This window comes from Erinaceus europaeus, chromosome 2 (genome assembly GCF_950295315.1).
Source record: "Erinaceus europaeus chromosome 2, mEriEur2.1, whole genome shotgun sequence".
NCBI lineage: Eukaryota > Metazoa > Chordata > Mammalia > Eulipotyphla > Erinaceidae > Erinaceus > Erinaceus europaeus.
In genome coordinates this window covers 194,878,938-194,905,968 of record NC_080163.1, presented here as the reverse complement: position 1 = coordinate 194,905,968, position 27,031 = coordinate 194,878,938, and the positions used below count along the sequence as shown (strand labels likewise).

Here is a 27,031-nt window from a genome sequence, read left to right as displayed (position 1 = left end):
CTGGTGCTTCTGCTGAGTGGGCTCAGAACCGCGCAGCGCCCCAGGGCAGTAGCGTCTCGGGCCGCTACTTCTGGGTGGCCGCCTTCCGCGCCCAGGAGCCTGAGCGCCCCCCACCCCTTTTTCCAGAAGTTCCTACTTCTAGCTTCCCCCACCCCCGACTCATACTCCCCAGATCTCCGTTTCCAAGACTCGGACACCCCGGGTCCCCGCCTCCCGGATCCAGGGATCCAGGCGTCCCGGATCTAGGCCTCTCAAAGACCGCCGCGTGGACGCCTCGGGCCGAGCACCCCGCTGCCTAGCTGGACAAAGCGTCTGAATTCCCAGTTGCGCAACCCCCACTCCACCTCAAGGACTGAGAAACCCAGGTGCTCCCCTATTCCCCGTTACGACCTAGGGGAGCGGAGTGGCCCTGAGCGCCCCGCTGTGAAGTCCCAGCCTCCTCACGCTGTTGCTTAACTTTCATTTCTAAGGAGTTTCCAGCGCTTCCAACTTCCAAGCGCCGAGGCACCCCGGGGGAACTCGTCATGGTGGCCGAACTTCCCAAGGGGGAGTCCAAGGGGCTCGCGGCGGCGGAACCCACAGCCAACTGCATCCCGACCATGGTCCACGTGGAGAAGCCGGGCGCGGCCCCGGGCCGGGTGCGCCGCTGCCTGCGCGCCAACCTGCTGGTGCTGCTGACGGTGGCCGCCGTGCTGGCGGGCGTGGCGCTGGGGCTGGGGATGTTGGAGTCCAACAGCAAGCTGAGCCCCTCCGCCCTGGCCGCCTTCGCCTTCCCGGGCGAGCTGCTGCTGCGCCTGCTCAAGATGATCATCCTGCCGCTGGTGGTTTGCAGCCTCGTGGCCAGCGCCTCCAGCCTGGACCCGAGCGCGCTGGGGCGCCTGGGCGCCTGGGCGCTGCTCTTCTTCATGGTCACCACCCTGCTGGCGTCCGCGCTCGGCGTGAGCTTGGCGCTGGTTCTGCAGCCCGGAGTCGCCTTCAACGTTTCGGCGGGGTCCCACGCCTTGGCAACGGAAGAGACCGCCAAAAAGGACATGCTTAGTTCATTCCTGGATCTCCTAAGGTCAGGCTTCGCCTACCCCGGAAGTTTGAGAGAGTTGGCGGGGAGGAAAGGGGGGGGAGACTCGGGGACTTAGGCCGCGTGGACTGGAGAACCAGAAGGGTGACTTTGGGCCCCCCTCCCTCTCCCCCTCCCAGAGGCAGGCCAACCCCAGGGGGTCAAGAAAACTGGATCTAGGGGGAGGTGGGGGAAATCTGACCCTTGTGACAGATAATTTATCTTTATTGGTGATTTAATAATGATCGACAATATTGTGGGATAAGAAGGTTACAATTCCCACCACCAGAGTTCGAAATACCCCCCCTCTACTGGAAGAGTCCCTAATCTTTATCCTTCTGGGAGCATGGACCCAGGATCATGATGAAGTGCAAAAGGTGGGAGGTCTGACTTCTGTACTTGCTTCTCTGCTGGACATGGGCGTTGGCAGGTGGATCCATACTCCCTGCTTGTTTCTGTCTTTCTATAGAGGGGTAAGGCTCTGGGGAGGTGGGGTTCCTGGACACATTGGTGGGATCGTCTGCCCAGGGAAGTCAACTTGGTGTCAGAGTAGCACCTGCAAATTGGTGGCTGAAAAGCATTAAGATATAAAGCAGGACAAATTGTTTAATAATCAGGAACCTAGAGGTAAAAACTAGCAGATGAGATTTGGAGTCTTTATGTTGGAAGGAGCTAAGCAGTCTATTTTAGGTATATTCTAAGGGGCCCATGACTTTACTAATTTTGTCTGAGCTCCACAGATAACATGCAGGTGGGCTAAAAATATTGTCTGGGAAGAAAGTGTCAGAGTTGGAAGTAGGATTAGAAAGTTGAATCAGGACAGAGAGTAGCTCCCAAATAAGTGAAAATAAGTATATATATATATGACATTAACTGTAAACCCCACCCATTAGATCTAGGGCCCATGTCTATTCATATTTGGCATAGGAGCCTGTGTAACCTCTGCATCCTGTCAGTCTGAGCTTGCAGTCCAGCTAGGAACATTCTAGGCTGCACTCATTTCAGGACCAGTTTTCCTCCAGTGGCAGAGTATGTTGACCCATCCTTCCTTCAGAGAGTGGGGCAGTTCCTAGCCCCATATTGTTGTTCTGCATTGAGGACAAGGCCCTGTAGAGGCCCGCAAGAGGGTTTATAGTATTGTTCCTCATGGAGATGACCAGTGATGGTGGAGAGGGTTCTATTAGAGGTCTAGGGCCATCATATCTATGTGGGAATCCCAGGATTCCCTAACTAGAACCCTGGATGATGGGGTGGCCTGATAGTGACCAAACTGGTCATCATTAAAGTGTGCTGGTCTCTTGCTCTTATCCAGCTTTTGTAGTCCTTATTTTATCTGACAGGATTAGATGTAGAGTGATGGAGGGAAGTGAAATAGGAAGTAGATGAGGAGGGTATTTAGGTCTAATTAGAAAACATCTGAGGGGCTGGGTGGTGGTGCACCTTGCTGAGCACATGTGTTACAAGCCCGGACCTGCAAGGCAAAAGCTTCACAAGTAGGTGAAGCAGTGCTGCAGGTAGGTGTCTCTCTGTCTCTCTCTCTTTCTCTTTTTTAAATTATCTTTTACTTATTTATTGGATAGAGACAGCCAGAAATTGAGAGGAGGAGGGGAGATAGAGAGGGAGAGAGACGGAGACACCTGTAAACCTGCTTCACCACTTGGAAAGCTTTCCCTCAGGTGGGGACCGGGGGCTCGAACCTGGGTCCTTATGCACTGTAATATGTGCGCTCAACCAGGTGCTCCACCACCCGGCCCCTCTGTCTCTCTATCTCCCCCTTCCTCTCAATTTCTGGCTGCCGCTATTTATAAATAAAAATAATAAAAAGAAAGAAAGAAAATATCTGATTAAGTACTTTATTGTGTCTTTTTTAGGTCTGTCTACTTGCTTGCTGTACTTTGTGAGTCACTGTAGGCCATTGCATACTTTTCCTTTAAGGTACATATTTCCCCCTATCTTACAGATACATGTGCACATGTGCCCTATCTCATGGGCCCTGCTCTCTATCTAGGTTCTGTAATTTTGTTAGGAAGTGCACTACCGAAATGGAATTAAGGAGTCCTATGAGCTAGGAAAGGTCTCACCTGAGTACTGGAGCTGGAAGGCTGACATCCCAGACCTGGCATCTCTGGATACAGTCCGAAGGAAACATATCTAGGTGACACTGGTTGCTTTGATTTGGTTGAGATTAGCAGGTGAAGTATCAAGTGGTACAGATCAAGAGAGGCATGAAGGAAAAAACAAGCAAAGCCCCAGAGGTTCCAGGACTGGGAGAAATACAGGTTTTATAGAGAATGAGGAAGGTTCCTTGCTGTCTTCGTTTAAGAAGGCAAAAGATAATTATTATTGTAACCAAGTTATTTGGTAACTTAATTTACTTTGAAAATTCCATGGTTAGGATTTACTGTACCATACAAGACCTTACCATGATTTATATTATTTAATACTATTTACAAATAACTGTATCTTCTATACTGACAAGACTGGTTGCTTCTGGTCTCCCTGGCCTAAGATTATAGGTGATTTAATATTTCAGGGGAAAAAAAGGTCATTATTAGAAATGCATTAACAGGGGAGTTGGGCGGTAGCACAGCGGGTTAAGTGCACGGACCAGCATAAGGATTCCAATTCGAGCCCCCGGCTCTTCACCTGCAGGAGAGTCGCTTCACAGGCGGTGAAGCAGGTCTGCAGGTGTCTATCCTTCTCTCGCCCTCTCTGTCTTCCCCTCCTCTCTCCATTTCTTTCTGTCCTACCCAACAATAATGACATCAATAACAACAACAATAATAACTACAATAAAACAACAAGGGCAACAAAAGGGAATAAATAAATAAATAAATATTTTTTAAAAAGAAATGCATTAACAATTTTTTTATTTTCCTTTTTGGTGCCCTTATTTTATTGTTGTTATTGATGCCATTGTTGTTGGATAGGACAGAGAGAAATGGAGAGGGGAGGGAAAGACAAAGAGGGAAGAGAAAGACACCTGCAGACCTGCTTCACCACCTGTGAAGCCACTTCCCTTCCAGGTAGGGAACCAGGGGTTGAACCAGGATCCTTACTCTGGTCCTTGCGCTTTGCACCACCTACGCTTAACCCGCTGCACTATGGCCCAACTCCCATGCATTAACAATTTAAGCCCACTGTTGGTGAGCTCTTTATATATTTTGGTTATTAGTCTCTTGTCTGATGTATGGCATGTAAAAATCCTCTCCCATTCTGTGAGGAGTCTCCTTGTTTGGGTGATGGTTTCTTTTGCTGTGCAGCTTTTCAGTGTGATGTAGTCCCATGGGTTTATTTTTTTAGTCTTACTTGCAATTGGGTTTGGGACAGAGAATTTATAATGTGGGTGCCTGAGTCTCAAAGGGAAGCCCCATGTTGGAAAGTGGATCAAAGTCTTGGGGCGGGGGGACGAGCTGGGGGAAGGGTGGTTTCCTATGAGGGGAGGGCACCTGAAGGAAAGTTCTTGAAAGGGGAGTTTTGGGGTGACCAAAGAGCCCAGGATGGGACTTCTGGGTAGAGACTTGAATTCAGCGTCTGCAGACTTGGGGCTCCAGTAGTACATGAGATCCTTGAACCCCACCAGATTTTCCTCCCTGCATGTCACCTGTCACCCCAGGTTCCTTCAATCCCAAAGAATCCTTTCCTAACTTTAAAGGAGATCAGATTATGGGGTCCACATGGCCTTGGCTTTGGTGTCCCTGCTGACTAAGTGTCTCCAGGTTGGTGGGGGAACTTCCTGGAACTGGGGGTGTCAGGAAATGATGAGTCATGGGGTAGGGCTCCCTCAACCTCTGGAGGCCTGCGTGCAGGCAGAACTGGCAGGTGGGGTGTCTCAGGAGTTGCAGGGGGTGAGGACCTCCTGGCTGAGGGAGATTAGCAGGGTGCTGGCCCAGCCCATGTCTGATCTGCAGGCAGGGCACAACCATATGAAAACTGAGACACCAAAACAGACTCAAACCTGGCCAGCCACCCCCGAGACTTAGCTGAGACATCCCACAGGCACACTCAACCACAACTACGGCATCTCAGTGCAGTGACCCACTCTATCAGTCCCACTAGAGACTAATACCCCTTGGTCACAAACAGCCAGTCCACGATGCCACTGACACATCAAGCTGCTTATATACATATGCACACACATGACCCCACACCAATGGTGTCCTACATGTCTGAATGCTCCCCTCACTGGATACTGGCATCTGACAGATCTCTTCATGGGCCCACAGGCACCGTGCAGGGCTGTGTCTTTGGGGACAGGGAGAGCAAAAAAAAAAACCTCAGAGGTTCAGCCTCTGTAGCTATCTGGGTTCACATCTCAGGTCTGTCCCTTCCTAGCCAGGCAAGTCTCACCCTTTTTTAAATGAGAGATACAGAGAAAACACCAGAGCACTGCTCAGCTCTGGCTGATTATGGTGCTGGGGGGTTAAACCTGAGCTTTAGGCATGAAAGTCTTTTACATAAACTACTGCTATCTCTCCAGTCCTCCCCTCCCCATCTCTCTCTTTTCTAATTGGATAGAAACAGAGAAATCAAAAGGGAAAGGGAAGATAGGGAGAGAGAAAAGAGAGATACTTGCAGCCCTGCTTCCCCACTTGTGAAGTGTTTCCTCCTTCAGGTGGGGACTGGCTTGATCCTGGGTCCTTGCCCATGATAACATGTGTGCTCAATCAGGTGCACCACCACCTGGTCCCCTCAGCCTCTTTTGAAATATTTATTTATGTGGACTGGGAGGCAGTAAAAGGGATACGGTGTTGGACATAGGTCCTGAGTTTGATTCCTGGCATCACATGTGCCAGTGTGATAGCTGTTTCTTTTTCTTCTTTCATGTTAATAATGCATATATCTTTTTACATTTTTTTGCTTAATGAGAGATACACCAGAGCACACCCCAGCTCTACATGGTCATGTCAGGGATTGAACCCCGGGCCCTGGGGTTTCATGTATGAAAGTCAGTGCTCTAACTGTATCTGACACTATCTCTAACACTGCTTGAGCTGTCTGTCTGCCCACCCCCTCAGGAGTATCCCACACACTGAGTCACCCTTGGACATGTCATACATGAGCAGCCCTGTAAACACAGATTTTATCACATGTGTGGCACAAGCTGCTGTCCCTTGTCCGCCTCTGCCATTACCCTTTGCAACAGACCCTCTGATCCACCCACCAGCCCCACCCCTGGGGGGGGCAGGTGGCCATAGGCTCAGCCCGCCCTGTTCCCTGTGCTCCTGGAAGAAGTGGCTGATGCAAGACGCCCAGGGTGTTAAGTTTGTTGCATGGGGGTGGGGCCAAGGCCCTGTGTGACCCTGCCACTTAAGAAGCCAACATGCCCCACCCCCAGACCACAATTCCTCAGGGCTTGGGGGTCAGCTTTCTGGGGTCCAAAAATGCAGGTCTAGGTCTAGTTCTGCCTGTGTGAGTCCTGGGAGGGAGGCCCCTTTTGGGAGTGCAAACCAAGGCTCCTCCTCTCCTTGGAATCTAATAAGCCTTCTGTTCTCTGCAGAAATGCCTTCCCTTCCAACCTGGTGTCTGCTGCCGCCTCCCCGGCCGCCTCCCCCTCAGTGAGTTCTGGAAGTGGGAGGTGGGGAGTGGAGGTGTGTCCTGGGGTGGGGGGTTATGAGGGAGGAAGACAGCCAGTTTATGAGCTATGCGTCTTGATTTGGGCAGTGCCTGGAACTAAAGACCCACACTCACACTGTTACACATCAGATGGGGGGGGGATCTTCAGTGACCTCACCCATGTTCCTCAATGACTAATGAATATAGGAGGTTCAGGGCACCCAAGTACCTTGCTCTCTCACATCCTGGGTTTCCACCTCTGAGAAGTGGGGGTATGAAGTCAGATCATGTCTCAGGGATGTTGGTCCTGGAGGGGAGGGGTCTTGAAACTGAAACTGATTTTCCCCAACCCCTTCCACAGTACTCAGCCTCCTACAAAGGATCGATCAACGGAACTCTGGTAAAGTGGGACGGGGAGGAGGTAGCAAGGACCCCACCCCTTGGACCTTTGTGTGTGTGTCCCTAATCTCTACCGTCTCCAGTTTTAGACTCTCTGTGTGACTACCATCCCCAATTCTGTCTTCTCCCTTGTGGGAGAAACATCTCCATTCTACAACCCCTGACCCCCACCCACCCACTCCCTGCATCCAGACTCATCTTTTTCTCTCTGCCACAGGCCTCCCTCCTGTGCCCCAAGCCTAGCAACCCAAGTGGTCTTTGTCCCTATAGCCTTCAGATGCTCCCCTGTGCCCTGGCAGGAAGTCAAGCTCACCACCACCCACAGGACCTGTCTTGTGACTGCCCAGCTCATGTTCCTCCCTAGTGACTGTTTTTCTGGGTTTTTTGTTTTGTTTTAGCATCTTAGTTGCTCATATAGTCATATAAATTATCCAATAAATTATATATAATTTATTGGATAGAGACAGAGAAATCTGTAGGGAAGGGGGTGATAGGGAAAGAGAAACAGACACCTACAGCCCTGTATCACCTTTCCTAAAGTCCCCCTCACCCTCATCCTGCAGGTGGGGACCCAGGGGTTTGAACCTATGTCCTTGTACATTGTGACATGGACTCTACCAAGTATGTCATAATGTCCCTCGTTAGTCTCCTTTCTAGGTGGTAATTGTCTTCTCTCTCCGTTACCTTTTACCACGCCTCTTTACCACCCTTACCCTTCCTGTTGTGCAGACCTTAGCTCCTTCTTCCAGGAAGCCCTTCATGATCTACCCCCCACCTCCAAAAAACTGTCAAGCTGCCATTTCCTCCAGTTCCCACACTGCCCTGGGCCCCACTATCCAGACCCTCTTTCCCCCCCAAGGCATCCATCCCATCATGATCTTTGGGAAGAAGGGGCACAGCACTGCCCAGAAAGACCCTCAGTGATGGAGTGTCCCCATCTCTTCTGTTTCTCACCCAAAGGTGCCCAAGGGGGATGAGGTGGAAGGCATGAACATCCTAGGCCTAGTGGTGTTTGCCATCGTCTTTGGCGTGGCTCTGCGGAAGCTGGGGCCCCAGGGAGAAATACTCATCCAATTCTTCAACTCCTTCAATGAAGCCACTATGGTGCTGGTCTCCTGGATCATGTGGTAGGTGATGGGCAGGGGTGAGGACTGGTGGGGTTCTCCCCGACTACCTAGTCGCGAGGAGGGAGATCTGGACCAGCCGGACCCCCCCTTCTGGGGCTGAGCGGGAGGGGGAGTGTCGACGACTTGAGAAAAGAAAACACACCAAGTCGGGAGTACTGTCAAGGCAGTGACTCGCTTTATTGAGGAAAAGACCATTTTTTATAGGCAGGGGGTAGAGGCAGAGATGGAAAGGTAGGGTGAGATGATGTTTGAGGTGGTGTGAGGCGGCGTCACCGTCGGTGGGGCCTATGCTCTTTACACATCATCAGCTGGAGGGCAGAGGTGAATTCAGGCATGGCCTACAGGAGATGCTGTGTCACTCTGAGGAGGTTAGTGACCATCAGCGAAACTGGAACCAGGCTTATGGTTCCAGTTTCTGCTGGGCCTAGATTGGGGCCAAGCAGACCCCAAAATATCCCCCTTCTGTGTGTAATGCCAGGTCGCATAGCTCCTGTCTTAGGTTGTCACCGCACCAGTGATCTTACCCGTCATTGGATACCATGCCTCTGCTGGCTTTTGGATATTGGCTCCATGACCTGTCTTAGGTTGTCTCAGTCTCTCTGAGATCTTACCCATCATTGGTCTACTGGAGTGCCAGGGAGGGTTCGTAGCCTTCAGGCTCCAGAGTCTTTTGAGTCTGTGGTAGCGGACCTCAACTTGGTGAAGCCGTATTTCCTCGAGCCTTTGTTGGATGAGCTGTGCGCTTTTATTGAGCAAGCAAGGCCCCACGGTTAAGAGGAGGAGAAGGAGAAAGAGGAGCCACCCGGATTACCAAGGGGGAGTACCTGGACCTCTACGGGTGGAAATAGAGTGCAGCTGGTCAGGGGGAGGAGGTAGGTTGGGTTAGCTGGGTATATACTGGTATGGTGTCCTTTGTGGTAAGGACTTGTCAACAGGGACTCTGTGGATTTTGCAAGAGCAATAATGGCATCCACCATAATAAAAGAAAAACAAAACATGGATATCCAGGGTTTAAAAGAAAAAGAAAAAAAAAAATGTCTCTATGACTGGAAAAGTGGGTGGCTTTGTCAATGAGATATAATAAATGGACAATTCAAATTTTTGTAAATATTAAAAAGATTTAGTATAGTTACTTTATTGACACTTTAGCCAACTGAATATTGGGGGGTGCACTCCCCTTTTTTTATTTTTTATTAATTGAGCTTAAGGGTTATAGTATAGGGGTTATTGTAATGAGAATAATATTTTAAAGGAAACAAAAATACATGGAATGGATATATCTATTGAAGAAAAACAGGAGAGCATATGGCTCATAAGGTTTTTGAGCTTTTTTCTGTTTGAGCTGTAGCCCACATAAATTTAGAAAAAGTACCAATTGAGAAAACAAAAACATATTTTTGTTTACCAAACATGGGCAGGTGAGTTACATCAATCTGCCAGAGAGCATTGGCTTTTATCAATGGGGATTAATCTTAAAAATCTGAATAGCAGGATCTTAATTAAACAATGTAGGAGCCAGTAAAGTGCTCTCACTATGGCAGGTCAAGCGTTAAAATGTAAGAGGCTTGTAAAAAATGAGAGAAAAATTTAAGGATATGAGTGACTTTAGGAGTTATCACATACCCATAAATAAAAAAAGGAAAAATGTTTAGTTGTACCTATTTACTTAAGAGAGAAAATAATGTGTACCAAGTTAGAAGTTTAATGGTTAGAATTGGCTTGAGTTCCTTCATATGATTTTAGAAGGCTCTTTATTAAAATATACCAGTATGTTATAGAAAGTCAATACCTAATGTGTTGACATGATAAAATGTTTACCTTTTTTTTTTAATCACTTAAACAATTTTAAACTTTGTTAGGATCTTTGCTTATCACAAAGCTTATCACACCCTTAGGGCAGCTATGAACAAGGGTGAGTACACAACTTAATTGATCTTTCACTTAAAAGGCTAAGATAAACCTCATAGCTTAAATGTTTAGAAATAAATTTTTACTGTTACATTTCTTTTAGATGACAATTTTACACTAAATAATTTTGTTGAATCACATTTGTTGAATAAAAACTTTTTATCAGACCAGGAATATCATGTTTAACCCTTCTTTTCTGGCAAGGCCCCTGCTCTACCCAGATTGGGTTATTATAAAGCCACTCCAAATGTGGAATTTGTTACAAACAGGCAGTTGGTATTGGGGTGCTGGTAAGATTTAGAATTTTCACAAGAGTGAGAGAGACTGCAGAGGCATCTTACCATGCCTAGAGATCTCAGAAAATCTCTAGCTAATGAATTGACGCTGATGTTAGCTATCAGAAGGACGAAACTGTCTTATATTTTAGTCCGGTAAAGGTGTGTCAACTCTACAAGTCGGGATCTTTAAAATCACATTCAGCTTAACTAAATCTTATTTAAAACTTAAAACAAACTTTAGTTACTTAGGGGTTAACACACATTAATGAAAACAACATCATTCCCCCCCACCCCAAGTTTTATTAGAAGACAGAGAGGAATTGAGGAGGGGAGGAAAGAAAGACACCTACAGACCTACCTCACTGCTCTTGAAGTGTCCCGCCTTTGCAGGTGACAAGCTGGGGCACAGGGTGATATGTGTGTTTAACCAGCTGCACCAGTGCCCCACCCCTTTCTCTCCTTTCCTTCCTTCTCTCTTTCTTGTTCTTTCTTTCTTTCTTTCTTTTTCCTTCCTTCCTTCCTTCCTTCCTCTCCTTCTTTCTCCTAACAGTAGTTGCCAGAGATTCACCAGAACTTTGTGCCTGTGTTCTACTGCCCCTGGCAAACAGTGCTAGTTTTGTTTTGTTTTGTTTTTTATAAAAAGGAAACACTTGGGAGTCGGGCTGTAGCGCAGCGGGTTAAGCGCAGGTGGCGCAAAGCACAAGGACCGGCATAAGGATCCCGGTTCGAGCCCAGGCTCCCCACCTGCAGGGGAGTCGCTTCACAGGCGGTGAAGCAGGTCTGCAGGTGTCTGTCTTTCTCTCCTCCTCTCTGTCTTCCCCTCCTCTCTCCATTTCTCTCTGTCCTATCCAACAACGACAACAACAACAATAATAACTACAACAATAAAACAACAAGGGCAACAAAGGGAATAAATAAATAAAATAAATATTAAATAAATAAATAAAATTAAAAAAAAAAAAGAAAAGAAAAAAAAAAAAAAAAGGAAACACTGACAAAACCATAGGATAAGAGGGGTACAGCTTCGCACAATTCCCATCACCAGACCTCCATATACCATCCCCTCCACTGACGGCTTTCTTATTCTCTAACCCCCCTCTGGGAGTATGGATCCAAGATCATTGTGGGATGGAGAAGGTGGAAGGTCTCGCTTCTGTAATTGCTTCCCCGCTGAACATGGGCGTTGACAGGTCGATCCATACTCCCAGCCTGTCTCTCTCTTTCCCTAGTGGGGAAGGGCTCTGGGGAAGCAGAGCTCTAAGGCACATTGGTGGGGTTGTCTGTCCAGGGAAGTCTGGTAGCATCCTGCTAGCATCTGGAACCTGCCATCAGGGTTATTCACTGTTCCTGAAGCCATTTTTTCCATTTTATTGAATAGGACAGAGAAAAATTGAGAGGGAAAGAGTAGATAGGGAGAGAGAAGGAGAGACATACCTGCAGACCTGCTTTGCCACTTGTGTGAAGTATCCTCCCTGCAGTGGGAAGTGGGGGCTTGAGCCCAGATCCTTTGCTTAATACTATGTGTGCTTAACTAGGTATGCAGCTGCTTGCTCCTCCCCAGTTTTTATTTTTGTTTTTTAAGCTGGAGTATGAAAAGCAGAGAGGCAGACAGCACTGCTTCACCATTCATGAAGCTTCCTCTGTGCACAGTGCTCTCATGTGGTGACCAGGGGCTCAAACCTGGATCCTTGTGTATGGGAAAGTACGCGCTTTAGGGCCTAGGAAGATAGCATACCGGTTATGCAAAAAACATTCATACCTGGGGGAGTTGGGCGGTAGTGCAGCGGGTTAAGCACACGTGGCGCAAAGCGCAAGGACCCGCATCAGGATACCGGTTCAAGCCCCCGGCTCCCCACCTGCAGGGGAGTGAGTCGTTTCACAAGCGGTGTAGCAGGTCTGCAGGTGTCTATCTTTCTCTCCCCCTCTCTGTCTTCCCCTCCTCTCTCCATTTCTCTCTGTCCTATCCAACAATAACAACATCAATAACAACAACTACTACTACTACAGCAATAAAACAACAAGGGCAACAAAAGGGAATAAATTAATTAATAAATAGTTTTTTGAAAAAATTCATACCTGAAGGTCCAAGGAAAGTCTCAGGTTCATCCCCCAGCTCCAGGCTTGCATGCCCAAGACCCCAGAATTCCCAGACTGAATCTCTGTACTACTATAAGGCAGAAATAAAAAATTAAAAAAAAAAATAGTAGTAGTCTACCAGGTTAGTCATCTCCCATTTACCCAAGATTTATTTCTTTAATGAAAGAGAAGTGGAACTGGGCAGTGGTGCACCTGATTGAGCACACACAATACTGTGAACACAAACATTACCTTGGTTCAAGCCCCCTGGTTCTCACCCACGGGGGCATCGGGGGAACTTCATGAGTAGTGAAGCACGTCTGCAGGTATCTTTCTTTCTCCCTATCTTCCCCATCTTTCTTAGTTTCTCTCTGTCCTATCAAACAAATAAATGAAATTTTAAAATGTTAAGTATAGGGAGTCGGACAGTAGCGCAGCGGGTTAAGCGCACGTGCAAAGCGCAAGGACCGGTGTAGGGACCGCCGTTTGAGACTTGGGCTCCCCACCTGCAGGAGAGTCGCTTCACAGGTGGTGAAGCAGGTCTGCAGGTGTCTGCCTTTCTCTCCCCCTCTCTATCTTCCCCTCCTCTCTCTATTTCTCTGTCCGATCCAACAACGATGGCATCAGTAATAACTACAACAATAAAACAACAAGGACAACAAAAGGGAATAAATAAATACAAAAAAATTTTTTAATGTTAAGTATATATATGAGAGAATGGCAGAGTATCATTCTGATATATGCAATCCTGGTGGTTGAACTTGGAGTCTCCTAAATGCATATCCTGTGCTCTAACTACTGAGCTTGTCCCATGGGTACTGAATGGTGGCTGCATTTTTAATACCCCCCCAGCCTTTCATCCCCGTAGCCCTGATTCCAATTAAGAAGCTGCTCTGAACACCAATGACCTTTTTTTTCTTTAATATTATAATGAGAGAGAGAGAGACACCAGAGCCCTGCTCAGCTCTGGCTGATGGTGATGCTGGGGATTGAACCCAGGACCTTGGAGCCTCAGGCATGAATGTATTTTGCAGAACTATTATGCCATCTATCTCCCCAGCCCTATTTATTTATTACTGAGAGACAGAAAGAGAACCAGAGCATTACTCTGGTACATGCACTGCCTAGGATTGAACTGAAGACCTCATGCTTGAGAGTCTTAACAGTTTATTCACTGCACCACCGCCTAGGCCAGTAACACCAATGAGTCTTCAACCCCGCCCCAAGCAGGAGACTCCTACCATAGTCTTTTGGAGCTAGAGGTCTGGAAAGTGGGGAGAAACAGGCAGTGATTGGATAGGAGTGGGATTTGCAGTTGTGTGGACTGAGTGCTCCTCCCCAGCTGTTTCCTTAAAGCTAAATTCCCCTCTGTGCCTCTGTTTGACACCAGGCACAAATGAGTTAATCCAAGTGAGGTGCTTGGGGCTGTGCCTGACCTCTGACAGTTGGACAAAGAATAATAGCAGCTAATATTTATGCATTGCCTGGCTTGTTTAACTTTTGGACACTTCTCATGCCAGGTCTTGGGCACTTGGCCAACTGCACAGTTGACCAGGTCCTGAGGTCTCAGGTTCAGTCTCCAATACTACCATCAGCCAGAGCTGAGCAGTGGTCTAGTGTCTTTCTTTCGCTCACTCCCGATACACACACACACACACACACACACACACACACACGCCATCTAGCCTCGTGTAGAGATATTTTTATTCACAAGAGAAAAACCAGGCCATTAATCTGGCACATGCATTACCCAGGATTGAATTTGGGACTTTACACAAGCAGGTCCTATGGTCTACTAGTTGCACCACCTCCCCATCCACTTTATTATCTTAGAGAGGAAGTGGAAAGGCAGATAGAGGAGGGAGAGTGAAAGGTGCTGGGGAAGATAGCATAGTGGTTTTACAAAAGACTTTGTGCCTGAGGCTCTGAGATTCTAGGTTCAATTTCCAGCACCACTATCACCCAGAGCTGAGCAGGGCTCTGTTCTTTCTGTATCTCTCTATCATTAAGATAAACTAAATTAAAAATTATATTTAAAAAAAAGGGGGAGAGTGAAGAAACCACAGCACTGCTCCATGGCATCCCCAATGCTATTCATGGTACTCCCATGTGGTGTCAGGGCTTGAGCCCAGGGCCTTGTATATAGAGAGGCCAGCCCTAGGGCAGAGGGTAGATAGCATAATGGTTATGCAAACAGACTCTCATGCCTGAGGCTCCAAAGTCCCAGGTTCAATCCTCCCCTCTCCTCCTCACCACCGTAAGCCAGAGCTGAACAGTGAGTGCTCTGGTAATAAAAAAAATAAAGATCATGGTGCAGTGGTAAAGCTTTGGACTCTCAAGCATGAGGTCTCGAGTTTGATCTCTGGCAGCACCTGTGCCAGAGTGATGTCTGGTTCTTTCTCTCTCCTCCTATCTTTCTCATAAATAAATATAATATTTTTTAAAATAAATAAAATAAAGATAAAAAATAAAGAAGAGAGACATCAGCCCTCTACTGAGCAAGCCACCTTGTTTCATCCTGCTACTGCCTTTTTTTTTTAAATCTTATTTATTGGATAGAGACAGCCAGAAATTGAGAGGGAAGGAGGAGGTAGAGAGGGAGAGGGAGAGAAACAGACACTAGCAGCCCCACTTCACCATTCACAAAGCTTTCCCCGTGCAGATGGGGTCTGGGGGCTTGAACCTGGGTCCTTGAACATTGTAACATGTACACTCTACTAGGTGAACCACCACCCGACCCCCTTCTCCTTCTCTTCATCGTTTTTTTAACATTTTAATTTTGGCTCATGGTTGTGCTGGGGATTGAGCCTGGGACTTTGAAGCCTCAGGCATGAGGGTCTATTTGCAGAACCATTGTGCTATTTCTCCACCTGTCCAGACTTTTTTGATCTTCTGATTGACTGTATCTCAATGGGATAAAAGTGCCTAGGAAATGGAGAGTACAGGGGACAGGCACCTGCACAGCCTCCAGGCCTTCAGGAGACAGGGCTGGGTAGTGTGACCCAAGGAGTGTGAGAGGCACGCAGTGCCTAGCCACAATGGGCCAGGCTGGGCTAAAGTTGCTGTTCTGTCCTCTTGGTGCTCAGGTACGCACCCATCGGCGTCATGTTCCTCGTGGCCACCAAGATCGTGGAGATGAAGGGTGAGAATAAGCAACAAGTGTCCGAGTTCTTTCAGAGCCTGGGCAAGTACATCCTGTGCTGCCTGCTGGGCCACGCCATCCACGGGCTGCTCGTGCTACCACTCATCTACTTCATTTTCACGCGAAAAAACCCCTACACCTTCCTGTGGGGCATCATGATGCCCCTGGCCACCGCCTTTGGAACTTCCTCTAGGTGAGCCCTTCTTCTTCTTCTAGCGTTTGCCCTTCTTCCGTAGCCAGTCAACAGCGTCAGGTTGAGCCTGATGTAAAGTTCGAGCCCTCAGACCTGTGAACACCCCTTTTGCTCTTGTGGGTGGGGGAGGGGCACTGGGTGTGGGCACAGGGGGACTTATTTCATGAAAGAGAAACCCGCGCATTATTTCTCCTAAAATAAGTAAGTTTGATTGATTTTATTTTTGAGAGAGCTCAAAAATACTCAGCTCTGGCTTACGGTGGTGCGGAGGATTGAACCTGGGGCTTTGGAGCCTCAGACATGAGAGTCTGTTTGCATAACTATTATGCTATCTCCTCCACCCTAAAATAAATATATTTAATAAATGAAAATAAGTCCTATAAAGGAGGCCTAGAAGGGGCCTAAGCTGTGGGACCAGGCTCCTGGGAGGGGCTTGTATCCAGGGTGATAGGTTTGTGGATGTGTCTTGGGCAAGATCAGATTGGTGGGTCTAGTTTGGGGACTTGTCTGAAATTGGAGATTGGTCCTGCGGTGTGGGCGTGGCCAATCCCAGGGGTGGCATCCGAATGGGTGGGGTCTGAGCTATTGGGTCAAGTAGACAGGGTTAAGGGACCTTCCCTGGTGTCCACAGCTCTGCCACACTGCAGCTGATGATGAAGTACGTGGAGGAGAAGAATGGCGTCTCCAAGAATATCAGCCGCTTCATCCTGCCCATCGGTGCCACCATCAACATGGACGGGGCAGCGCTCTTCCAGTGTGTGGCTGCCGTGTTCATCGCACAACTTAACCAGAAATCCCTAGACTTTGTGCAGTTTATCACTATCCTGTGAGTAAATATTGTCATCATCCTGTGAGTACAGGGATCCCAGAACCAGATCCCACCACTCTCCCGACTTGTCCTGAGACGTTGCATGCAGGCTTGGGGTGGAGGTGGAGCAGGAAGCTTCTCCCTCTCTGCGTCCTCATCCTAACCCTCCCTGCCCGCCCCTCCAGGGTCACGGCCACAGCATCCAGTGTGGGGGCCGCGGGCATCCCAGCCGGAGGAATCCTTACCCTGACCATCATCCTCGAGGCCATCAACCTGCCTGTTCACTACATCTCCTTGATCCTGGCTGTGGACTGGCTAGTGTAAGTGTGGGTGTGGGTGCTTGGGATGCTCCGAGTTAACCCCTGGGACAGGGGGTGAGAAAGAGAGGCATTGAGAGCCTCAGAGCAGAAGAGGAGAAGGGAAGGAAGCCTTCAAAAAGAAAAGTGGAGGGAGTCGGGCTGTAGCGCAGCGGGTTAAGCGCAGGTGGCACAAAGCACAAGGACCGGCATAAGGATCCTGGTTCGAACCCTGGCTCCCCACCTGCAGGGGAGTCCCTTCACAGGCGGTGAAGCAGGTCTGCAGGTGTCTGTCTTCCCCTCCTCTCTCCATTTCTCTCTGTCCTGTCCAAGAACGACAACAACAATAATAACTACAACAATAAAAAATTAAAAAAAACAAGGGCAACAAAAGGGAATAAATAAAATAAATATTAAAAAAAAATTTTTTTTTAAGTGGAGGAACCTTGCGACCTCGAGTGCTCCCTTTAAAGGGAAGGAATGCACCACTGGGGTTCAAAAAAGGAACCCCAGAAAGGTAACCTGCAAGTGTGGCTGTCACAGTGGACTCCTCAGCCAGGTGGCTTGTACTCAGTGCCAGCACCATCACTGCTGGCTGTTAGGATCCTGGGCAAGTACTCACTCACCTCCTGTGTCTCAGCTACCCCATCTGTAAAGTGGAGAGAGTACTCCTTGAGCAGTAAATGGGCTGACACATACAGCCATCTTGAACCAGCTAAGCAATGCATGTACTCTACATATTAGTGGTCACATGGAAGCCACTAGTAGCGTAAAGTCTCAGGGCTTGTGGTGAGTCACCTGGTAGAGCTCACCCTCTATCACACACTAGGTTTGAGCCTAGGCTATCACAAGGGGGAAATATCCCACCCAGGGAGAAAGCTTCACAAATGATAGACTGGTGCTGTGGTATCTCCTCTCTCACCCCTCTAGTAGCCAAAAAAGGAAAGGGGGTGGAGTTGTTCCGGCCACAGCCATAATCCTGGCGACCAAACCAAACAAACAAAAAGTCTTCTAACGAAGCATGTGCTGAGTGCCTTCGGTGTATATCTCTATTCAATAAATAATTTTTTAAATTAAAAAAAATAAGAAGACGGCGGCGGGGAGATAGCATAATGGTTATGCAAATAGGTTTCATTCTTGAGGCTTGAAGCACCATAAGCCAGAGCTGGTAAAAATAAAGAATTAGGGTCCAGGAGGTAGCACAGTAGATAAAACATTGGACTCTCAAGCATGAGGCCCCAAGTTCAATCCCTGGCTGCACATGTACAAGAGTGATATCTGTTTCTTTCTCTATCTTTCTCATGAATAAATAAATAAATAAATAAAATCTTTTAAAAAGAGAGAGAGAATAGGGCTGTTACTCAGTGGCTAGAGTGTTGAGGCCTTGAGTTTGATCCACAGCATTGCATATGCCAGACTGAGGTTCTGGTTTTCTCTCATTTCTTCTTCTCTCTCATGTTTATATTTTTATTTTAGACAATTTAAAGTATATTTATTTTTAAATCATATTTATTGTGGATAGAGACAGAAATTAAGAGGGAAGGGGAAACAGGAAGAGAAAGAAACACTTGGAGCACTACTTCACCACTTGTGAAAGCTTCACCCCTGCAGGTAGAAACTGGGAGCTTGGACCAAGCAAGGTCCTCAGGCACTGTAACATGTGACCTCAACAAGTGCGCCATTGCCTAGCCCCTCGTAATTTTTTAAATGACCCATGTTGGAGCTCCAGTACCACATGAAAGGTACCAAGGCATCAGAGGAAGCTCTGTTGATAATGCTGTGTCTCACCTCTCTGCCTCTGGCTGGATGAAAAAGTGACAGGATTGGTGAAATCATACAACAATAACAACAACAAATTACAGAGAGACAAGTTTCCTAGCTCCTCTTCTGCCACTCACATCCCTGGCCTGGCACTTCTCCCTGTTTAGGGACCGGTTCTGTACTGTCATCAACATGGAAGGTGATGCCTTTGGGGCCGGCCTCCTTCAGAGTTACATGGACCGTTCAGAGATTCGGAGCTCAGTGCCGGAGCTGATCCAGGTCAAGAGCGAGCTGCCCCTGTCCCCGCTGCCGGCACCCACGGAGGAGGGGAACCCCCTGCTCAAACACTGCCCGGGGCCTGGCGGGGGTGCTGATCCCTGTGAGAAGGAATCGGTCATGTGATCACCAGGTACGGTGAACACTGGGACCTGGGGATATCTGGGAAGTCTCGCTACTGGGGTTTAATATGTGTGTGTGTCCTCAGACCTCCCAGATTCCACTGCTGTCCCAACCAAGGCTATAAGAAGCAGGCAAGCTAGAGATATAGCATTCTCCACACCCACCTTTTGAGGACCCCATCCCATGAGTCTGCCGGGCCACCCTATCTTAAGGCTGTGGGGGCACCGGGCACAAGCCTGCTGTCTTTATGAATAAGGGAACTCAGGTCATTTTTTTGCTGGTGACTTTGGTGGCTGTCAAGTATGTTGTGTGTTTGTGTGGCCTGTGACCCTCTCCATTAAACATCCCTCTGCTCACCCTCCCAGGCCCTTTGTGACACTCCCCCACCACCCTCCACACACACACACACACACAGTAAAACACTCCTGAGAACCCTTGGGAGAAATCGCTATCACCCCAGAGCACATTTTTGAAGCAATAAAACCTCCCAGTGTGTCAAACTTGCCTCTCAACATTTTTTTAAATGTTTTTTAGAAAGGAGAAATATTTAAATAAAAAATAAATACTTAAAATTTGTTTTCAGTGTGTGACTGAGTGCCTCAATTTATTTATTTTTCTATTTTGGGTGTGTTTTTCTGGTTTGTACAAGGGTCCAAAAAAGTGACAAAAGGCTAGTGATTTCTCACATGCATTTCCCTATGTGAGCATGTGAAGCCTTGCCCCACTCCAAACCCCCTCAAGCCAGAGGTTGGGCCCTATCATGTGCCCTGCTCTCCCCATCCTCCCCCAAGAATGGAAATACACAGTGCAGGTGTCTAATTACCCAAGGCCTGTAGAACATGATTTTCTGAAAGTGTTGACAAGCCTTGGCCAGATTTGCAGCAAAACACAACACAGGCGTCCCCTATTATACACAGTGGCTGCACTTCCTGGAAAATTCAGGACCTGTTTAAACCTCACAAAAAGGACGGATTGTTTGTGTGAAGAGAGAGTGAGGTCTTGGGCTCAGATAATGCATTTCTTTATTCATTTCTTTGCAGAGTTCGGGCCTCAGGCATGTGCAATTTCACCACCACCTGACCACCTTTCCATTCAGGTAGACAGACAGAGACCCCCATGAAGTTTCCTTTAGTTCTGCATCTCTCATGGTGGTATTGCTGCCTATGTATGAAACTATATGACTTGCGGGTATATTTATTTATGTATGAGAGCGGAGATGGAGAGAGAACCAGAGCACCACTCTGGCACTTGTTGATGTTGGGGGTTGACCTCAGGACCCCATGCTTGGAGAGTTCAGTGCTTTTTCCACTGCGCCACTTCCCAGGCTGCTGAAATCTTACACTTTTGTAAAACAATGTTAAAACTAGACAAGAAAAAACCTGGGTGGTCAAATCAGAAGTCACACCCTGCCCTGACTCCAGACTTCATTATCAGTGAATTCCCAGCTGTCTCACCCCCCAAGTAGGGTAGGAGCTCTTGGCTACTGCTCCCATTCCTGTTTAGTTCTGCAGTGCTGGAGTTCTGGAGTGCAGAATCAGGTGGCCCAAGTTCACAGTAGGTGTAGCAGTGCATAGCTATGAACATGAGCCCCTCCTCTTTCAGAGCCTTCAAAGAAAAAAACATATATATATATAGACATACACATACATATATAATTGAGCCAGGTGGTGGCACACCTGATTGAGCACACATTACAATGCACAAGGACAGGAGTCAGATGGTAGCGCAGCGGGTTAAGCGCACGCGGCTCCAAGCGTAAAGACTGGCGTAAGGATCCCGGTTCGAGCCCCCGGCTCCCCACCTGCAAGGGAGTCGCTTCACAGGCAGTGAAGTAGGTCTGCAGGTGTCTTGTCTTTCTTTGTCTTCCCCTCTTCTCTCCATTTCTCTCTGTTCTAACGACAACAACAACAATTTTAAAAAAGGCAACAAAAGGGGAAAATAATAATAAAAAAAAACAATGCATAAGGATCCAGGTTCGAGCCCCCCAACCCCCATCCTTACCTGTTGGGGGAAAGCTTTTCGAGTGGTGAAGCAGTGTTGAAGGCGTCCCTCTCCCTCTCTTATCACCCCCTTCCCTATCAATTTCTGGCTGTCTCTATCCAATAAAGATAATTACATTAAGAATATCTTATTTATTTTGGAGACAGAGAGAAAGGAGATTAACAGACAGACACCTGTAGCACCACTTTATCACTCCTGAAGCATTTCCCCCTATAGGTGAGATTGAACCCAGGTCCTTGTGTACTGTAATGTGTGCTCAACCAGATGTGCCACTACCCAGACCCCCCCCCCTTTTTTTTTTACCCTATCATAAGCTTTATCATGACTGAGGACTAAGGTTTAAGCCTCCAGAACCACATGGGCGCACCATGCATAGGGGAAGCATCATGAGCAGAGGAATAGTGCTATGGTCTCTCCTCCTCCTAACCACCCCCCCCCCATATTGAAAGAAAAAAATGTCTGTAGGAGCTGTGGAATCACGAAGGCATGAGGCTCTAACAGCAAAAATTACAAAACAAAACCAAACAAAAATTCACGGTCTCAAAAGCCAGGTGTGCACACACTCCTGAGTGGTCAAGTCATTGAGGAGGAGCTGGCTGGGGAGACAGCAAAAGACCCTCATGCCTGAGGTTCTGAGGTCCCAGGTTCAGTCCTCAGCACCATCATCAGCCAGAGCTGAGCAGGTAACAAACAATCAGGATAAGCTAAGCAGAAAAAAAAAATCTCTACTGTTTTTTATCATCTTTATTTGATAGAGACAGTCAGATAGCAAGAGGAAAGGAGGCACCTGCAGACCTAGTTCACCACTCATGAGACTTCCCCTTATGGGTGGGGACTGGGGGCTTGAACCTGGGTCTGCACATTGCAACCAGGTATGCCACCACCCAGGCCCAAAACCTGTGTATTTTCCCTGTGAAACTGGGACAGTTCAAGCCTTCTCAGGAGCATCCAGACTGAGAGTTGTACCTGTATAGTTTCTCAACAATACGTGCAGCTGGGGAGACAGCTCAACTGTTAGAGCATCAGGCTTTCATGCTCAAGGTTCCTGACTCCATCCCCAGCACTGCACATATCAGATACTCTGGCTTCTCTCTCTCTCTCATACACACACACACACACACACTAAACTAAATCTTTTATTTATTTAATTTTTGAGAGAGATGCAGAGAAAGACACAGAAACACCAGAGCACTGCTAAGTTCTGGCTTATGGTAGTATGGGGGATTGAACCTGGGACTTTGGAGCCTCAGACATGAGTCTCTTTGCATAACCATTTTGCTACCTACCCCCACCCAACTAAATCTTTTTTTTTTCAACTAAATCTTTTAAGTAAATAATGCATATGAAAGGTACAAGTCCTGACACTTCTTAAATGTGAAAGCTGAAGAAATGGCTCAGCTCGTACTGTGCAGGACTTGCGTGCTTGAAGCTCCCTGGTTCAAATTCACCCTCCCTCCCCCAGCACCCTGTGTGCTGAAGCAGGGCTCTGGCTTCTCTCTCATATGAAATAAATAAATAAATAAATAAATAAATAAATCTTTTCTTGGTTATCACTGGAGCTTCACTGCTCCAGGTTGATGTGTTTTTCAGATAGAAAGACACCATAGCATTAAAGTTTCCTTGGGTGTAGTGAGGGCTGGGTTCGAGCTACATGACAAAGCAAGTGAGCTGTCTTGTCAGCTGAAAATAAACCTTTAAAAAAGGAGGGGCGGGAGTCAGGCGGTAGTGCAGCTGGTTAAGCGCACGTGGCGCAAAGCACAAGGACCAGCTTAAGAAACCCAGTTTGAGCCCCCGGATCCCCACCTGCAGAGGAGTATCTTTGCAGGCAATGAAGCAAGACTGCAGGTGTCTATCTTTCTCTCCCCGTCTGTCTTCCCCTCCTGTCCTATCCAACAACGAATGACATCAACATCAACAACAATAATAACAAGGCTACAACAACAAGGGCAACAAAAGGGGAAATGGCATCCAGGAGCAGTGGATTCATGGTGCAGGCACTGAGCCCCAGCAATAACCCTGGAGGCAAAAAAAAAAAAAAAAAGGAGCCGGAGTCCGGCGGTAACGCAGCCGGTTAAGCACACGTGGAGCAAAGCTCAAGGACCAGAGTAAGAATCCTGGTTCAAGCCCCCAGCTCCCCACCTGAAGAGGAATCGCTTCAAAGGCAGTGAAGCAGGTCTGCAGGTGTCTGTCTTTCTCTCCCCCGTCTTCCCTCCTCTCCACTTCTCTCTGTCCTATCCAGCAACAACGACATCAATAACAACAATAAAACAAGGGCAACAAAAAAGGAATAAATAAATAAGGACGGGCACAGAAAGGGGAGATAGCACAGTGGTTCTGCAAGACTTTCATGCCTGAGTCTCTGCCATCTCGGGTTTAGTCCCCAAAACCTCCATAAACCAGAGCTGAGCAGGGCTCTGGGGAAAAAAAAAACCAACAACAAAATGAAACTTGGCAGTGGAATACCTATTTAAGCACAAATTACCATGAGCTAGGACCCAGGTTCAAACCCCTAGCCCCTACCTACAGGAGGGAAGCTTCACAAGCAGTGAAGCAGTGCTACAGGTGTCTCTTCTCTCCCTTTCTAGCTCCCCTTTTCATCTCAATCTCTGCCTTTATTCAATAAAATAAAAAATGTAAAAGGTGGGGTGTGTGATTAGGAGTGTTCTGCTAGGTGGCATGGAGTCAGTCCCCAGAGCCCTTCTGAAGAGCCATTATTAGTGACAGTGAAGGACAGACACACTGGGGTTGCTGTGGAGTCCACACTATCAGCCTGGGTTCAGGCCTCAGCTCTGCCACTTCCCCAGCTATATGACAATGGACAAATGAGACTTTACCATTTTGGCCTCAGTTCCTCATTTTTAAAGTGGGGATGAGAGCAACTCTCACTCTGGAGGGCTGAGGTGAGAACCAAGTAAACCCACGTCATCAGAGAATGAGGACTCCTGGTAGGTACATAGTGGGTGCTCAGTCCATGTGAGGTCTGAGTGATTAGGCCGCCTGGCAAGGCAGGGCTAAAATAGCTGGGTGCTGGTCACTAAGCGTGAGTTCGGATCCAGGAGCGGCACCTGCCAATGACCACCACGGAACAGGTGTGTCCTCTGGTGACAGAGGGGGTTGCAACAACCAGACACCAGGGAGGGAGAGTGCTCCCTGAGTCCTGGAGGAAACTGAGGCACAGAGATGAGACACGCACCCTGACCCACCTACTTAGTAAGTGGGAGAGCCGGGATCTGTATTATGGCAGTCTGGTCTCAGAAACTGCATTCTCTTATCCAGATTCTGGAAGTTTTCCACTCTGGAGCCTGGGGTTTGGGTTAAATCTTGGGTAGGGTGGTCTTTGACGTCCTGGACCCTGTAGGATGTTAGGCATCCCTGGCTCAGCCACCAGTGGCCAGCGGCACCTGCCATAACTGGGAGAACCCGGAATGGACTCGCATGGAGCCATTACTACCGGGTGGGCAGGACCATTTGGGACCCTTTATGCATGTGGGTTCATTTTCATTTATTATAATTATTATTTTGGTCGGTAGTTGACCACTCCAGCCCACTTTGTTTCAGAGAGGATGAGAAGGAAAGAAAAGCACAGCACCCAAGCTTTCTGCAGTCTGGTGGGGGCAAGCTCCAATCTGAGCAGCGTGCAGGCCGCAGTGCGTGCACTGCCAGGCGAACTGTCTCGCCGGCCCTACCGACTTATCTGAATCAGAACAGCGCTCAGCTCTGGTGCTGCTTGTCCCATGCAAGTCCCATTAGCTACTGCTGCACCCTACCCCCACCCAGGACTGGGGTGTGTGGCTTCAGACGACACTTCCCTGTCTGGTGTCTCTCAGGGTCCCTTCCCTTCTCTCTCCAGCACATGGGCCCCATGCACCAAAGGCGCCTCCCCTGATGGCAGGAGCGCGGGGTGTCGGGCTTCAGCCGCTTCCCGCCAGGCTCAGCAGCGCCGGGTTGGGGTACTCGGGGTTCTCGATGACGCCGGGGCCGAACTTGAGCTCCAGGAAGCGGCGGTAGTTGTTGGGCGCCTGCGCCACGAAGCCGGCGAAGGGCAGGGGCACGAGCGGCTGCAGGAAGTGCTCGGGGAACTCCACGTCCTGCCGGTGGTCCAGCCACGTGTCCTTGGTCATCACCCCGTTGCGCGGGTAGAAGGGCCACAGGTCCACATGCAGGTGGTTACTCTCGCTGTACTGCACGCGGAAGAAGTCGCCCTCCACGGCCTTCTCCCACACGAAGCCGCGCTCGTCCACCACCGAGCCCGCCTCCGCGCCCCGCAGCTGCTCGCAGTTGCCCACGTCTTCCAGGTAGATGCCCAGGTCCACGTCATAGTCCCAGGGGATGAGGTCGCCGTGCCGCGCTGCGCCCAGCAGCGAGCCGCCCTCCAGCCAGTAGCGCACGCCCGCCGCCTCCAGGACGCCCACCACGTGGCGCGCCGTCTCCCGCAGCGCGCGCAGGCAGCAGGGCGGCGTCCAGCGGCCCTCGTACAGGTAGGCCGGCGTGTCCCCCACCACGGTCCCGAAGCAGCGCGCCGTCTCCTTGCCGCAGCCGAACCACTCGAGTCGCCCGCCCGCCCAGCCCACCAGCCGGATGCTGAGCGCCCGCAGTAGCGCCGCCCGCCGCGTGCGCCCCTCGCGCTCTGCCTTCCAGCGCGCGTGTGCAGTGGCCAGCGGGGCCTGGCGCGCCGCGGCGAACGCCCCGTCCAGCAGCTGCACCGCCCAGCCGCGGGCCGCCGTCTGCAGGAACAGGCCGGTGCCCAGCGGCCGGGCCAGGGGCAACGACAGGTTGAAGAGGTCGCGGGCGCGCAGGAGCACCACGGCGTCCCCGTCCAGGGCGTCGCAGAGCCGGCCGGGGGCGGTGGGGCCGTAGCGGGCCGTCCACTCGCGCAGGCTGACGTTCAGGGCCAGGCAGCGGGCGGGGTTGGCCGAGGCCACGGGCACGGCCACCAGGCGGGCGCCCCCCGCGCGCAGCGCGTCCGCCATGCGCTCCAGCTGGCCCGGGCTGTCGGCGCGCGCCCCGTCGGGCACCAGCGCCACGAACTCGGTGCTCACGTAGGTCTCGGGGCGCGCAGCGGCGGCCGGCCGGTCCAGGGCGGGCTGCAGCAGGGCCAGGCGCACGCCGGGGGCGCGGGGCAGGGCTAGCGGCGGGTAGGGCAGCCGGTCGGCGGCCACCACCACGGGCTGCGCGGGGTCCAGCCGCAGGAAGGAGTCCACCAGCTCGGGCAGCGCGTTGTCGAAGGCCTCAAACTCGCGCACCAGCACCGTGACGCGGGGCCCGGCGGCGGGGCCTCGGCGGGGGCCCCGGGCCCGCCAGCTCCTGGGCTGGGGCTGCAGCCACAACACGAAGAACACCAGCAGGTTGAAGGCGATGGCGGCCGCCAGGGCGGCGTGGCAGCGCGTGAGCCGCATGGAGCCGAGGTCCGGGCCTAGCTGGGCCTGCGGGGCGTCCTGGGGACCAGAGAGGAGGCTGCAGTCGGGTCTCTTATCTAGATGCTCTCAGCTCTGCCTCGCCCTCCTCCCGGAAGTCCTCCCTGACTCTCCTCCTCACACCCCTCCCATTGGATGGTGAGCCCCATGAGGGCGGGTCTTGGGTCTGTCTGGTCTCCCCTGGGTGCCTGGGGCCACCTAGCACAGAGGCAGGCAGCTATTACGAGGCTAGAAAGTTTTTACGAGATGAATCCCTCCCTTGTTCAATTATATATATATATATATATATATATATATATATATATATATATATATATATATATATATATATGTTATTTGTTTTGTACAGAGACGTAGAAATTAATTGAGAGGTACACGAAGTCAGAGACAGAGAAAGGCACCTGTAGCATTACTTCGTTTGTGAAGCTTCTCCCCTGCAGGTGGGCACAATAGGTTTGAACCCTGGACCTTGAACATTATCACATGTGCACTCAACCAGATGTGCCACTACCTATTCCCCTTGTTCACTCAAAAATAGATATTTTTAAGTTTTTTATTAGTATTATTTTTACTAATAAAGGAAAGATAGAGACACCAAAACATTGCTCAGCTCCTGGGA

The 27,031-nt window shown here is 49.5% G+C and overlaps 2 protein-coding genes across 6 annotated transcripts in view; one reads left to right on the top strand and one right to left on the bottom strand.

Moving 5' to 3' along the window:
* Positions 1 to 30: 30 nt before the first annotated feature.
* Positions 31 to 19,497, top strand: SLC1A5 (solute carrier family 1 member 5). 3 transcript variants are annotated; one of them, XM_060186122.1, is made up of 9 exons: positions 31 to 365; positions 471 to 1,060; positions 6,555 to 6,612; positions 6,972 to 7,010; positions 7,970 to 8,136; positions 15,485 to 15,733; positions 16,365 to 16,559; positions 16,727 to 16,861; positions 18,766 to 19,497. In XM_060186122.1, exons 2-9 carry the CDS (start codon positions 525 to 527, stop codon positions 18,998 to 19,000), a joined length of 1,614 nt encoding a protein of 537 aa, XP_060042105.1. In that variant the 5' UTR covers positions 31 to 365; positions 471 to 524; the 3' UTR covers positions 19,001 to 19,497. The 3 variants fall into 3 exon arrangements, with proteins under 3 accessions (XP_060042105.1, XP_016047655.1, XP_016047656.1); XM_016192169.2 differs by lacking the exon at positions 31 to 365 and having other exon boundaries at positions 373 to 1,060; XM_016192170.2 differs by lacking the exons at positions 31 to 365; positions 6,972 to 7,010 and having other exon boundaries at positions 373 to 1,060.
* A 499-nt stretch (positions 19,498 to 19,996) lies between these two features.
* FKRP (fukutin related protein) overlaps positions 19,997 to 27,031 on the bottom strand; it is a 12,553-nt gene continuing 5,518 nt past the window's right edge. For 2 of the 3 annotated variants that reach the window (XM_060186130.1, XM_060186132.1), the window contains exon 3: positions 19,997 to 26,433. In XM_060186130.1, the coding sequence (XP_060042113.1) occupies positions 24,910 to 26,394 (1,485 nt within the window). In that variant the 5' untranslated portion in view covers positions 26,395 to 26,433 and the 3' untranslated portion in view covers positions 19,997 to 24,909. The remainder of the gene's footprint in view (positions 26,434 to 27,031) is intronic. The other variant, XR_009548383.1, reaches the window with a different exon arrangement.